The sequence below is a fragment of the Trichechus manatus genome, unplaced genomic scaffold (assembly GCF_000243295.1).
Source record: "Trichechus manatus latirostris isolate Lorelei unplaced genomic scaffold, TriManLat1.0 scaffold00118, whole genome shotgun sequence".
In the NCBI taxonomy this organism is placed as follows: domain Eukaryota; kingdom Metazoa; phylum Chordata; class Mammalia; order Sirenia; family Trichechidae; genus Trichechus; species Trichechus manatus.
In genome coordinates, this window is record NW_004444054.1 from 1,972,539 (window position 1) to 1,985,652 (window position 13,114).

The following is a 13,114-nucleotide window of genomic DNA, read 5'->3' on the forward strand; positions in this document are numbered from 1 at the left end:
GACACATGCCCAGACACGTCTCTTGGCTCATCCCAGAACACGTCTGGGTGGTGGGACCCTGTCTTGACATGGATGATTCTTGGGTGCCAACAGAACGGCTGGCTATTATTAAAAAGAGAAACCAAGTGTCTGTGTCAAAGCAGGACATTCGAATCAGAAAGGACAGCCCTGGTGCAGAGTGATGCCCGCATTGCGGGAACCTCTCCTCATTTACTGCAGGGACCCACCTCCTGTCCTTTGCTCATAGCTTTGTCTCGGGTTTCACCCAGTGCTGGGCTTGGACCACATTCTGGGAGCCTGTCCACACCAGCCCGTTCAGAAGGCCTGCTTGGTGGCGGCAGTGGAGGGGGAAGCCCATCGCGGTGCAGAAAACCTGGCAGAGCCCATATGACCACCATCTCCCCACCCCTGAATGAAGTGCTGGTCACCTTTGCCCTGGTGTGGACACTGGCTGAGCCGCTGAGGCAGACGGGAGTTTTGCCAGCAGGGCCTTGATCACAAAAGGGGCCGGCAGGAAGCCCGCCCCACCGTGTGGCCAGGTGCCCACTACATCCTACCGGTTACTCTGGAGGCATGGCGCCCCCAGCCAGCTATGCCACAGGCAGGGGGGCCAAAGCTCAGTGCCAGCACGGAGGCCAGGGGGCTGCCTGCCTGGCAGCAGCTGGAAAGCTGGTGGCCTAGCAGAGATGAAGGGCTCAGTGGAAAGGGAGATTCGTGGCAGAAACGTGGGGGCAGGCTGAGCAATTCTGGCCATGGTGTGAATTCAGCTGTCTCTCAGAAACAGCCCAGGAAAGAGGAGCTTGCACCCCACCCCTCGTGTGGCCAAACAAATCCTATGTCCCCAAAGCATCAGCTGAAGGGAGGGTGGGAGACAGAGACCCAGGTCACCCTCCCTGAGGCTGCGTCCCTGGAGATGCCCTCCACCCATCTCTCTTCAGTGATGCCCTGGGCCTGTGTTGTGCGGGGTCTGTTTTTAATGAGCGTGGGCCCTGCCGGGTCATGAAAACACGTAGGGCCAAGAGTTATGGCAAGACAGGAAAGAGGCCCACCCCACCCAAATGGGTTTTTCCTGCATGGGTCTTTGGGGCTGGTGCTCAGACGCAAGTAGACATGGCATTCCCTAAGGGGATGTCTCCACAAGCGAGGAAGTTCTGACTGTGTAAGACAGGAGCAGCTAAGCCACGAAACTGAGTTACATTCCTGCTGGGGAGGGTGGAGGAGAGAGGTGGGACCCTCGGCCACTTTCGGTTTTTCTGCCTCTGCGTGTGTGTGTGTGTGTGTGTGTGTGTGTGTGTGTGTGTGTGAATGTGTGAATGTGTGAATGTGTATATTTCAGGGGAGTGAGGGACGTATAAGGAAAAGTCTATTAGAATTTTGAGGCCTAACCCAAACACCATACCTTACATCACTATCTTTATATACAAGAAGAGAAACACCTGGCAACTGTACAAAACCCCCTTACTAAGCAGTCCAGCGACTGCAGGAACCACTTCTGCCATTCACCCTGGGTGTCCCATTCTAAAGCAGAGGCCCCTGCCTCCGCGGGAGGGGCAGGGCTCTCCACTCCTACTGAGCCTGGGGGTACTTCCATCTACAACTTTAAGGCTTCGGGGTGAAGAAAGGAGAAGAGACCCACACTTGTCCCAGTACTCTGGGGTGAGACATTTTAGGTGAAAGCACATCCTTTGTCAAATGTCAACTGTCAAACGTATATTCTGTTGGGTGATGTCTTGCACAAAGAGAATTAAAGTAAAAAGAAAAATCTTCTCTCCCCTCCCACCTTTGTTGGATACCCTCCCTCCCTCAGGTTCTCTTTGCCCACGTAGAGAGATAACAGAAAAATACAGCAAACAAAGAGCTCACGGGTCCCAGGAAGACAGCAGACAACCGAAACCCCAACAAAATAAGTTAATATTTATCAAAATATTTTACAGCACCAATCTACAGAAATTTAAATACTTTCTTTGGAAATCCAAGCTTTGGGCTCTTATGATACTCTCTGGAACATTCAACTAGTGGGATTTAGTGCCTGGAAGGAGGCTGCCCCCAGCCCCTTCTGAGAGGAGTCCTGCCGCCTCCCTCCACTGGGCTTCCAGAAGGCTCACTCAGTCTGTTGGCCATTTCTCTCCAAGAGCCTTCTGGGGCACAGAGAGGGGGGAAGGAAAGTGCCATCAATTTATCAGGCTTTTTTCTACCAGATTCATGTTGAAGGTCAGCTGGGGAAAAATGGAAAACGGCCTGGAAAGTAGCATTGACGTTTTCCACGTTTTCCAAACTGCTGACCGACATGAAGGGCCTGCCCTGTCTCCTTAATCGAACTCTATGTGGAATTGAGGCTCAGCCAGCGGTCATCTATGAGGAGTGTGTGCGATGGTGTCTGTCCTCGACCGTGCGCCCCGCCCGTGCTTGGAGAGGAGGGCCGGGCAGAGGGCAGTGTGTGTGCAGTGCCCAGGGAGCGACTTCCGAGGCCCAGCTGGTCAGGTGGCTGCTCGGCCTTGTGAAGCGCGAAGGTTACGCCAGAGCCAACATTTCATCAGCATATATAAGCATGCAGCATGTGGACCACAAAGCCACCAGACTGTCAACACAAGGCCAGGCACCCGCCGTGCGGGACCACACGCCCTGAACAGCACGCCCATGTTACAGGGGAATTATATGGCCACCGTCCACGTTACGTTAAGCCCTGACTTAATTTGGCGGAGTGATTCACAGCAACTCATAGGAGAATGCCACGTGATGACACCAGGCAGATGGCGTCACGGGCCACAGGGGCCTGGAGGACTGGCCGCCCTCACTTTGGCGCGGGCCAATGCCTGCCTCAAGAACCTTACAAGACTCAAAAGACTGACCACGAGCACTGGAGGATGAGATTAGTGAATGGCAAAGAGCCACAGAGAACGAAGTTCTAAGCTCTGTCAGTGTGAGGCCAGTCTTACAAATCCAGTCTCTTGTCCCAGTTACTCAGGACACGGCTGCGGTGAGAACCCGGAGCGGCTGGAACAGCTAGGCCTTTAGAGAATGGAGCACAAGGTCACCTTGTGCACACACAGGTGCGTTGCGGGTCACACACGAGTGGAGTGAGCACTGAGCTCCCACTGAGAGCTGCCCCACCCCTGTCCAGACTGACCACCACGCCCGACACAGCTGCAGTGCCCCAGGTGTCGTGCAGGGCCTGTCACAGTGTCAAAACAAAGCCCCTTCCGGGAAGGGGGAACTAACAGCTGGGGTCACCGTCCCAGAACCAGGCCTTCAAACAGCCCCGTCGGGCAGTCACTATGCAGCAGGAGCAGCAGCAGGAAGGACGGCCTTATCTGCCTTCGTGAAGTAAACCACGGCAGTCCGGCCGTGAGGGGAACCCATCTTGCATCTCAGGCCAGCTGACTGGGGCTGAGCAGGGAGATGGGTATTGGAAGTTTGGAGTATGCATGTTTGTTTTCAATATCAGACCCTGGGGAGAGGTCACTGGGAGGAGGTGGCCCCCTTCTGCAGTGAGCTGGCGAGGAGAGAAGAGGAGAGGAGCAGAGCGGCCTTCTCTTTGCAGAGGGAGGTGAGGAGACGCGGCAAGGCAGCCACAGCCGAGTGGCCTGGAGCTGCCTGGCAGTGACTGGGGCCTTGCAGGCCTGCGCAGGGAGCACGTGCAGTGAGCTGAGGCTGTAGTTCTAGTAACTGCACTGTGGGCTGTGCTGGGGGTTGGCTCTCTGTAGGGGGTGTTTCCTGTCGCATTGGCAGAGAGAGGAAGGGCACATCCCAGGCCTCCGCAGGGTCCCGATGGCTGCTGCCTCCTGGGCCGGAGTGCTGTGCCGTCACTTGCAGTGTTCCAGGTTGCCGTCGGGAGTCCTCGCCTGGCCTGCAGCCAGGGACGCCTCCTCGCTGTGACGGAGGCCGTAGCCGAAGTAGATGGCAAAGCCTGGGGGGGAGGAGGAGGAGAGAGAGCAGGCGTGAGCAGGTGAAGCTGGGTCCAATTCGAGGATGGCCCGGGGCTGGGGGCCCAGGGAAGGCACCTCCCCACTGCTGGCCTGGCCTGAGCTGCAGCACACAGCCCTCACAGGCTCACCTTCCGTATTCGGAAAAACCACCAGACCCAAAACCCAGCTGCCAGCGAGTGCACTCTGTGTGTCAGAGTAGAACTGTGCTCCGTAGGGTTTTCACGACTGTGACCTTTCAGAAGCAGAATGCCTGGCCTTTCTTCTGAGGCTCCTCCTTTTGGTTAGCAGCTGAGCACTTCACCGTTTGCGCCACCCAGGGACCCTCTTCAAATGGGGCCAGCAAAGCTGCACAGCTCACTGTCAGAAGGCGCGTCAGTGCGGCATCTCTAAGCAGAGACATCAGCTAGGCTGGAGGCCTAGTGACCTCCCTGGTCCCTCCCTCAGCTTACCCGACTCAGCACTTATCTGGGCAGCAGGGCACTAAAGGGGAGAGGCAGGGATCAGGACAGCGCCGATTCCCTGCCCAGGTGGAGTCCAGCGGGACTACAGCTCCACCACAGGCTCCCGGGTTCCTCCGTACAGCTCCTGCCACTCCCGCCTAACTTTGCACATATGACCATCAGAACGCAGAAAGCACTTACATTGCCTAAGGTGAAAATTCACAGACCCAAACCTGTAACGCCTGCGGCGTCGACAGCACAGGCTGCACAGGGAGGCAGGCCTTACAAGAAAGCACTGCGTAACCAAGAGGCCAAGGACCGATGCCCTGGAGCCGGGGGCCTCGGGCATCCTCCACCCTGACCCGGGAGGGCCCCCCGATTCGAGAACGTGGCAGAGAAGGCCAGGCCCAGGCCACTGCCCAGCCGAACCCCTCCCTCGCCTGCAGGCTCAGTGGAAGAGGCTGGAGAGCAGTGTGCCCTGCTGGGCCTGGAGACAAGGGGGCGGCCAAGAGCTACCTGGGGAGAAGGCCCTTGCAGTCTAGGCCTGGGGTGCTGCGGCTGCGGCCAGCGCCTGCCCTCCCAGCACTGCCCCTGGGGACCGAGGGGCGCAGCAGGGAGACGGTCCTTCAGTGACTTGCTCTTGGCAATGACACAGAGGGGCAAAGGTCAAGGCCAACCCTGAGGCATCAGGCTCTGGACTCAGAGACTGGACAGAAGAAACCTTAGCATCCGTCTCACTAGCCCATCATGTTAGCAGCCTGGAGAGGGACTGACATGGTCAGCCCCCAAGAGGGCCAGTTCTGCTGGGCTCTGGGTCTGGCAGGCCGCACAGGACAGTGTCTCTGCAGCCTGGATGGCCCTGTCTGGGGGCAGTGGCTGATGGAAGGCCAGCAGGCTGGGACTGAAAGGGAGGAGCTCAGCCACCACCAAATCACGCCTTCAGCTTCACCAGCAGCCTCTGGGTGGTGCAAATGGTTATCGCGCTAGGCTGCTAACAGAAAGGTTGGAGGTTCAAGTCCACCCAGGGGTGCCTCGGAAGAAAGGCCTGGTGAAGTGCTTCCAAAAAATCAGCTATAGAAAACCTTATGGAGCACAGTTCTACTCCGACACACACGGGGTCACCATGAGTCGGAGTCCACTCAATGGCAAGGGAGGAGGACAACCTCCTGGGAGGTCATTACTGTTTAGAGGAAGCTGTTGACTTGTCTGTACTGTGCTGTGCAGTCTGAAATCAGGGCAGGCTCCGTGGCATTAGCCATCCGGCCAAGGAGCACGAACCTCGAACCTGCAGACCAGCACGGGCTTGGGAAGGGGCCTCCAAGCAGACCCTGCCACCGGAGAGAGGAGGGGATGCTGGGAGCAGATGCAGGCGGCCCGGAGCACAGAGGTGCACAGGCACCCGACCCAACTCACCTATCAACATCCACACTGCGAAGCGCACCCACGTGCCTTGGTCCAGCTGCATCATGAGATACACGTTGACGAAGATGCTCAGGATGGGGAGCACCGGCAGGAAGGGCACCTGCAAAGAGACGCGGCAATCACGTCACAGAGCAGCGGAGAGCACGAGATGGTGCTGGGCTTTTTAGCAAAACGACCACGAGATTTACAAGGCCCGCCAGGGGAGTGCGGGGAGGGGAGGTTAGTAGCAATCCCCACTCCAGAGAACCCCGACACACACACCCATCCCCAATACACACCATGTGCCCCAACACGCACGCCAACACACACCCTACTCCCCAACACACACCCTGCTCCCCAACACACACACCCTGCTCCCCAGCACTCAGCTTGCTCCCCAACACACGCCCCACTCCCCAACACACACCCCGCTCCCCAACACATACCCCACACCCTAACACACACCCCCCGCTCCCCAACACACACACCCCTCTCCCCAACACATACCCTGATCCCCAACACACACACTACTCCCCAACACACCACGCACCGCAACACATACACCCTGCTTCCCAACACACACCCCACTTCACAACACACACACCCAGCTCCCCAACACACACCCCTCTCCCCAACACACACACCCCTTTCCCCAACACACACACCCCTCTCCCCAACACACACCCTATGCCACCTCAACACACACCCCCACACCCCAACACACTGAGAGCGTAATGACGTATTACTACCTAATTTAAGAACGCAAAGCCACCGGGATGCCTGGGCAGGCCTTCAGGAGAAGCTCCTGGGGAGGAGGTACGCTGCAGTACCTGAGGCCAAGGGAAGCGGCGTGCGCTTTCCCGATAAGAGTCTGGTCACCTTCTTCGAGTGCCAGGTCTCCTTCTCCACAGGCGCTGTCTGTGCCCTTGGCGCCCCTGCCCCGTGCTCCCCCTCTGGCATCCAGGTCGGGCCACACCCCAGCAGGGCCAGCTCCCAGCAGGAACGCCAGACCCTGCTGCTTTACAAAGACCCTCCCTACGGGCCCTTAGCAGACACTCACCTTAAACGAGAGCTTAGTCTTGCTCTCAGGCTGCCTCCAGATGACGACAGTGACCACCAAGCAGAGGAGGATAGACACCGCCAGCAGGAAGATGGCCCACAGTTCGCTGGCTGCCAGAGCCTCTTTCGCCAGCACAGCCACGAGGCAAAAGGCGATGATGAGAATCGCTGAGACAGAGAGAGAGAAGGCGTGACTCGACCATGTCTCATGATCCCCAGAGATGCGCGCACTTCCCCCCCAAGTGCGTGGAGAGGGAGGCTCCACTTCTGTAGGCATCGAACACAATGAGGACGGAAGACTGTTGTTACAGCCCAAGCAATGCCCGAAGCAAGACCCCAAGCACCTTACTGGAAAGGGCAGACTCTTACCTATGAGGCTGGCTGAAATGTTCACAATCAGCCCAGAGACTTTGGAAGGCTCCATGTTTCTTGGTGACAGTACGGTTTTCAAAGAAAATGTCTCCGCTTCTGGTAAAAAGCCCATCTGGGAATCACTGGTGCTCACCAGTCCATTCTGATCCACTTGATCTAATTCGTCTGTGGTTCTGGCCATCTGGTAGACTAAGTTCGGTTGCTCTGGCTGATACCTGTAAAGAAATGTATTACATGACCACCGTAATCTGCCTTAATTCTTGTTAGCTTCCGTCGAGTCAATTCTGACTCATAGCGACCCTATGTAACAGAGCAGAACTGCTCCATAGGGTTTCCTAAGCTGTAATCTTTACAGGAGCCCTGGTGGTGCAGTGGTTATGGCACTTGGCTGCTAACCAAAAGGTTGGAGGTTTGAACCCACCAGTCTGCTTCTATAAAGATTACAGTCTTGGAAACCACATGGGGGCAGTTCTACTCTGTCCTACCACAAGTCAGAATCAACTCAATGGGTTTGGTTTTTCATCTTTATGGAAGCAATTCTGCAGAGCCACTGGGTGGATTTCAACTGTCAACTTTGTAGTTAGCAGTCAAGTGCTTAACCATTGCACCACCAGGGCCCCTTCTGCTTTAATTAAGCACAAGGAAACACATCAACTCGAGATTTTAGGAAGCCTTCAAAGTTGCCCCGGACACGAGGCATAAAATGGAAGGGAGCTGATCAGAAATGGCGGATTCCTGGCAAAGCTGAGAGACAGAGACGGAGGAAAGACGTGGGTTCTCGCCTTCTGCCTCTGCTAAAGCACTCCCTGGAATCTCCGCTTTAGGGGAACATGACCTCCACTCTTAACTGGCCCCCAAAATGTCCTAAGACTTTTTCTATTGCTTTGTGAAGTAGCACTAGCCCTCAACTGCTTACAACAGTAGGCCACCTCCAACAGAACTACGGCTGTGGGGAGCTAAAACTAAGGACAGAAATAGAAAGCAATAACACAGGATTCTATTTGGTGCAGAGAGCCAGAGAAATCTGTCTGCAGGCTGATGGATTTGAGAATTCTATTTGCATGACTTAATTGGATCAATTTATTTTAAAACTCCAAGTGCCTTGGAGTAAATAATGCTACCGAGCTGAGTGCAGGTCCTAGCCTGCGGCCGTGATTTCCGAGACACAAGCCACCTGCAAGGAAAGCATTCATTTGAAATAAGGCTCCTTATCTCCCTGCCCAAAACGAGCAGAGCTCAAATCTATCCCGCCAGCTTTGAGAAACAGCACGTTATGAATTCTTTTGCAGGTAATCGCTTCTAAGAGTGAGCATCGAGATACTTAACGATTCTTGCACTGATCCCCCTGTGCAACACACCACCACTCATTCAATACAGAAGGTGAAAGAAACTCACAGATTTTAGCTTTGAGCCCCTGAAAAGGAGTAAAAACCAAAGTGGGGGTGGATCAAACTTACTGCTGTCGTGTTGATTCCGACTCACAGCGACCCTACAGGAGAAAGTAGAACTGCCCCTAGGCTGTAATCTTTACAGAAGCTGACTGCCACATGTCGCCCACGGAGCGGCTGGTAGGTTCAAACTGCCGACCTTTCAGTGAGCAGCTAAGAGTTTTAACCACTGTGCAGTCACAGCCCTGGCCTCCAGGGATGAGGGGACACTGGGACCCAGGCATGTGCTTTGGGAAAGGGCACGGGGGCAGATGAGAAAACCAGGGCCCCAAGCCTAGCCCCAGAGCCACTTTACTATGGCTGTCCAAGGCATCTCTGGGTGGACTTGAACCTCTAAACTTTCGGTCAGCAGCTTAGCATGTCAACCATTTGCACTACATAGGTGCAATATGATATGATACTCTTTTCGATACTCTTCATCTTAACAGCCTCTTGCCTGAACTGGTTATCTCATGAGGCAAGAGCTCGACGTTACTAAGAATGGGATGGAAAGCGTGAGTGTCTGCCTCAGCCCTCCCCGCCACACAATGGGCCTCACTCCTCCAGCCACAGTGAGCTGAAGCCAAAGAAGCAGCACAGGCCTTGGATTCTCCCCAAATTCCCCCAGGGCCAGTCCCCACCTCCTGTCTCCCAGGAACCTGGATCAAGTTGCAATCACTACTCTTGTCATTGTTGTTGGGTGCCATCAAGTTAATTCTGATTCATAGCGACCCCGTGTGACAGAGAAGAACTGCCCCATAGGGTTTCCTAGGCTGTAATCTTCATGGGAACAGATTGCCAGGTCTTTCTTCCACGGAGCCTCTGGGTAGGGTCAAGCCACTGACCTTCTGGTTAGCAGTCGAGCACTTAACCGTTGCAGAAAACCCTGACTCCAAAATCCAGGCCCAAAAGATGGGCTGAGAGCCTGTTTCCCAACGTTCTCCCAACATCCAGCCAGAAAAATGAGGGCACTTGGTGAAGGGAGGTGGGGCTGTCAACCGCCAGACTCCACCCTCTCCTCAAGCAGTTCCCAATGGCTCTATCACTGACCTCAAAGTCACACCTTATAAATTATTAATCTGAACAGTTAAAGCACTAGCTTCCATGTAGGAGAGGGCCAGGGCTGTCTGCAGTTCTGTCATGGAACCCTGAAAATCCATACATACCGTAAGACCAGCACACAGGCAGCCACCAAAGAGTAAGCCAGGAGAGTTCCAATGGACATGAGGTCCACCAAGTCCTTCAGGTCAAATAGGAAGGCCATCCCAGCTGGAGAAGAGACAGACATCAGGATCTGTGGACGGCCTTCTGCACAGCTGACAACCAGAAACACCCCCCACCAGTGATCCAGGGCATTTGAGGAGGGCTGGTTACATCACATGCACAGTCCTCAACAGATTAAACACTTTCATCAACATAACCTTTTTTGATCTTCACGATAACTTTTGAGTCATCCCTGCACTACAGATGGAGAAACTAGTTCAGACAGGTTAGGAGACTTGAATATTCAAGGTCACAGCTAGTTTAGTGGAAGAGGCAGGATCTGAACTCCATTCTTGTGACTCCAGGTCCAATGTGTCTTCCTCTACACCACACTAACTTATAGACAGTCATGTGCATCCATCCATCCACCCGTCCACACCCACCCATCATCTTCCATCCATCCATCCGTCCGTCTGTCCATCTGTCCATCCATCCATGCATCCACCCATCACCTTCCATCCATCTACATCCACCCATTGTCTTCCATTCATCCACCCACCCATTCATCTTTTCCCCATCCATCCATCCATCTATATCCACCGTCAACTTCCATCCATCCACCTATCCATCAATCTATATCCAGCCATCACCTTCCCTCCATCTACATCTACCTATCATCTTCCATCCATCCACCCATCCATCCATCCATCATCTTTTACCTATCCATCAACATTCATCCATCATGTCCCATCCATCCATCCATCATCATCCATCCACTCATCTATATCCATCTATCATCTTCCTTCCATCCATCCATCCATCCATCCATCCATCCCTCCCTCCATCCATCCATCCATCCATCCATCCATCCACATCTATCCAGTCCTGGGCACTGACTAAGATCACCAGTCATTAGGTGTTAGGTGTAGGGCAGACATAGTCCCTGGCCTCCCTGAGACACGTGAATCAGTAGGTGACAGAGACAATGAGGTAGAGGATGTACCCCAGGAGGACTCACAGGGACTCCTAACACACACAGATAAGCATGGAAAGCAGAGCTGTTGCAGAAGAGTGTCAGCCCCTTAGCCATGCCCCACACTCTACTTAAAAAAGAATAAAACACGCATGCTTATTCAACAATCTTTTGTCATTTGTGTGAGCGTATGTATTTATTTATGCGTACGTGTGTGTCAATTTCCCATTTTAAAAAACAACTTGGGTAGAGCTACTCTGGGATTTTTTTCAATCAACACAAATTAAAAACATAAACACAAAACTATTACTTTTCCACAAATACCTCTCAAGGCCCTCTAGACCATGACAACAAAAACAAGTTTAAATCGAGGATAAATAATAGGATTGAAAATTAGTGAGGGCCTTCTGGATAATCAGAACAGTGTTCAACTATGCTGCCACAAATGCCTATATTCCTACTCATGGACAAACTGGCAACGTTATTTCTTCCACGTGAGGTGATCTTACAAAACCAAATATGTACTGATTTAGGAAATAATATTGGAGTTATTATTCCCTCTCCTGGAGCATAGAGAATGTGACCCAGCTAGAGCTGGGCTCACAAGGACTCACAAGGACACATCAACTGGGCCCTGAGGTGTAAAGACAATAGCTAAAATAATCTTGGAAAACACCTTTCACAGAAACTTTCATATAAAGCCAATCAAACAGAACACAAAAGACTTTTCGCTCTTGTTTTTTTCTATTAGCAATTAGTAAACAGAAATTTCTTGGACCAACGAAGACCCTCCTGACTGTCATTACTGAAACCTGCGCCAATGGTTGTTAAGAAAGACGATTCAAAATGGAGGATCACAATTTCTAGCCAATCCGTGAAAAGATGAAGCTTTCAATGGTTTTGCCCATTTGTAATGTTAATATATACTGCTGGCTCTGTAACTGTTCTTTGGACTCGGGCAGACATGGCTGTGGCAGCATGCTTGTCCGTTTTCCCATTCTTGCCTATTTTGTAATATTCTTTGGACTCGGGCAGACATGGCTCTAGCAGCACGCTTGTCCGATTCCCATTTCTGCCCTTTTGAATATATGCCGAATAAAACTTCCTTTTTGCTTCACTAAACTTTATGATGTTTTTCCCCTACAAAAGTATTTACCACTCTTGCTGAGTGAAAAGAAAGAGCAAATCCTTGGCTTGGTGAATGGCATGAACATTATTATCCCTTTAGAGGTTATAGTTTGAGTTGCCTTTATCAGCACAGGAAGGAAATAGAGGCCATCTTTAATATGATCAAAACACACATTCACTGCCAAAAATGATGCTCTCCAATTCTTTAATCCTTTAAATACATCGGACATCTTCTAACAGATACAGCATCCCTCAATCTGACCGCTGTTATCACTATCAAGAGTATTCTACACAATGTTGTTGTTGGGTGCTGTCAAGTCAATTTCGACTCATAGCGACCCCATGTGACAGAGTAGAACTGCCCCATAGGGTCTTCTAGGCTGTAATCTTTAGAGAAGCAGATCGCCAGGTCTTTCTCCTGGAGAGCCGCTGGGTGGGTTTGAACTACCAATCTTTCAGTTAGCAGCCGAGTGCTTCACCATTTGCGCCACCAAGGTTCCTTATTCTAAATTTGTTGAATGTATGAAAAGCTAGTTTTCTTTCATTACATACTGCTAATTTATGAAACTAAGCACACTTTGTCAAGGGCATAAGTACCAGTAAAATTCAGTAAACAACTCACTCATTTAAGACCGTCAAATGTCTTACCAATGGACACTCCACCAGTCATTGCAGGTGCGAAGTGTGACTAATGCTGCATTTCCTAACCTACCAAAAGAACCACTGCTCCGGAAGACCCTGGGAAGAGCACGGCCGCCTCGGCATTATAAACAGACCAGGAACCAATGGCCGGCTCTACCACTTACGAGGGGCATGTCCTAACTTCACTTCTCCCAGCCTCTACTCCGCGTCTGTACAGTGGGGATAACAGCTGCCTCCTGGAGCTACAGAATGTGATGAGGGCATATCGTGCGTGTGCAAGTAAGTTTCCTTTCAGGCTTTCTCTTCTCATCACCGGGGGCCCCATGGGGACAACGAACAGCTCAGGTGGTTTTTAGTAGTCCGCTTTTTCATCTATCAAATTTATTTTTATTTACTAATGTGGTATTTCATAATAAGATAAAACTCCTCTGGGCTGCAGTACTTATAATCTTAGGGGCAAAAATGGTTTCAACAGCAACACCCTCAATATCCCTGTCATGGACTGAATTGTGTCCCCTCAAAATATCTGTCAACTTGGCTAGG

The 13,114-nt window shown here is 52.3% G+C and overlaps 1 protein-coding gene across 1 annotated transcript in view; it reads right to left on the minus strand.

The window, feature by feature from the left end:
- Positions 1-1,290: 1,290 nt before the first annotated feature.
- The window catches only part of SLC7A1 (solute carrier family 7 member 1), an 85,537-nt gene continuing 73,713 nt past the window's right edge, over positions 1,291-13,114 (minus strand). The window contains exons 10-14 of the mRNA XM_004384153.2: positions 9,792-9,894; positions 7,196-7,413; positions 6,828-6,994; positions 5,780-5,888; positions 1,291-3,907 (exon numbers count right to left, since the gene is read on the minus strand). Of these exons, the coding sequence (XP_004384210.1) occupies positions 3,804-3,907; positions 5,780-5,888; positions 6,828-6,994; positions 7,196-7,413; positions 9,792-9,894 (701 nt within the window). The 3' untranslated portion in view covers positions 1,291-3,803. The remainder of the gene's footprint in view (positions 3,908-5,779; positions 5,889-6,827; positions 6,995-7,195; positions 7,414-9,791; positions 9,895-13,114) is intronic.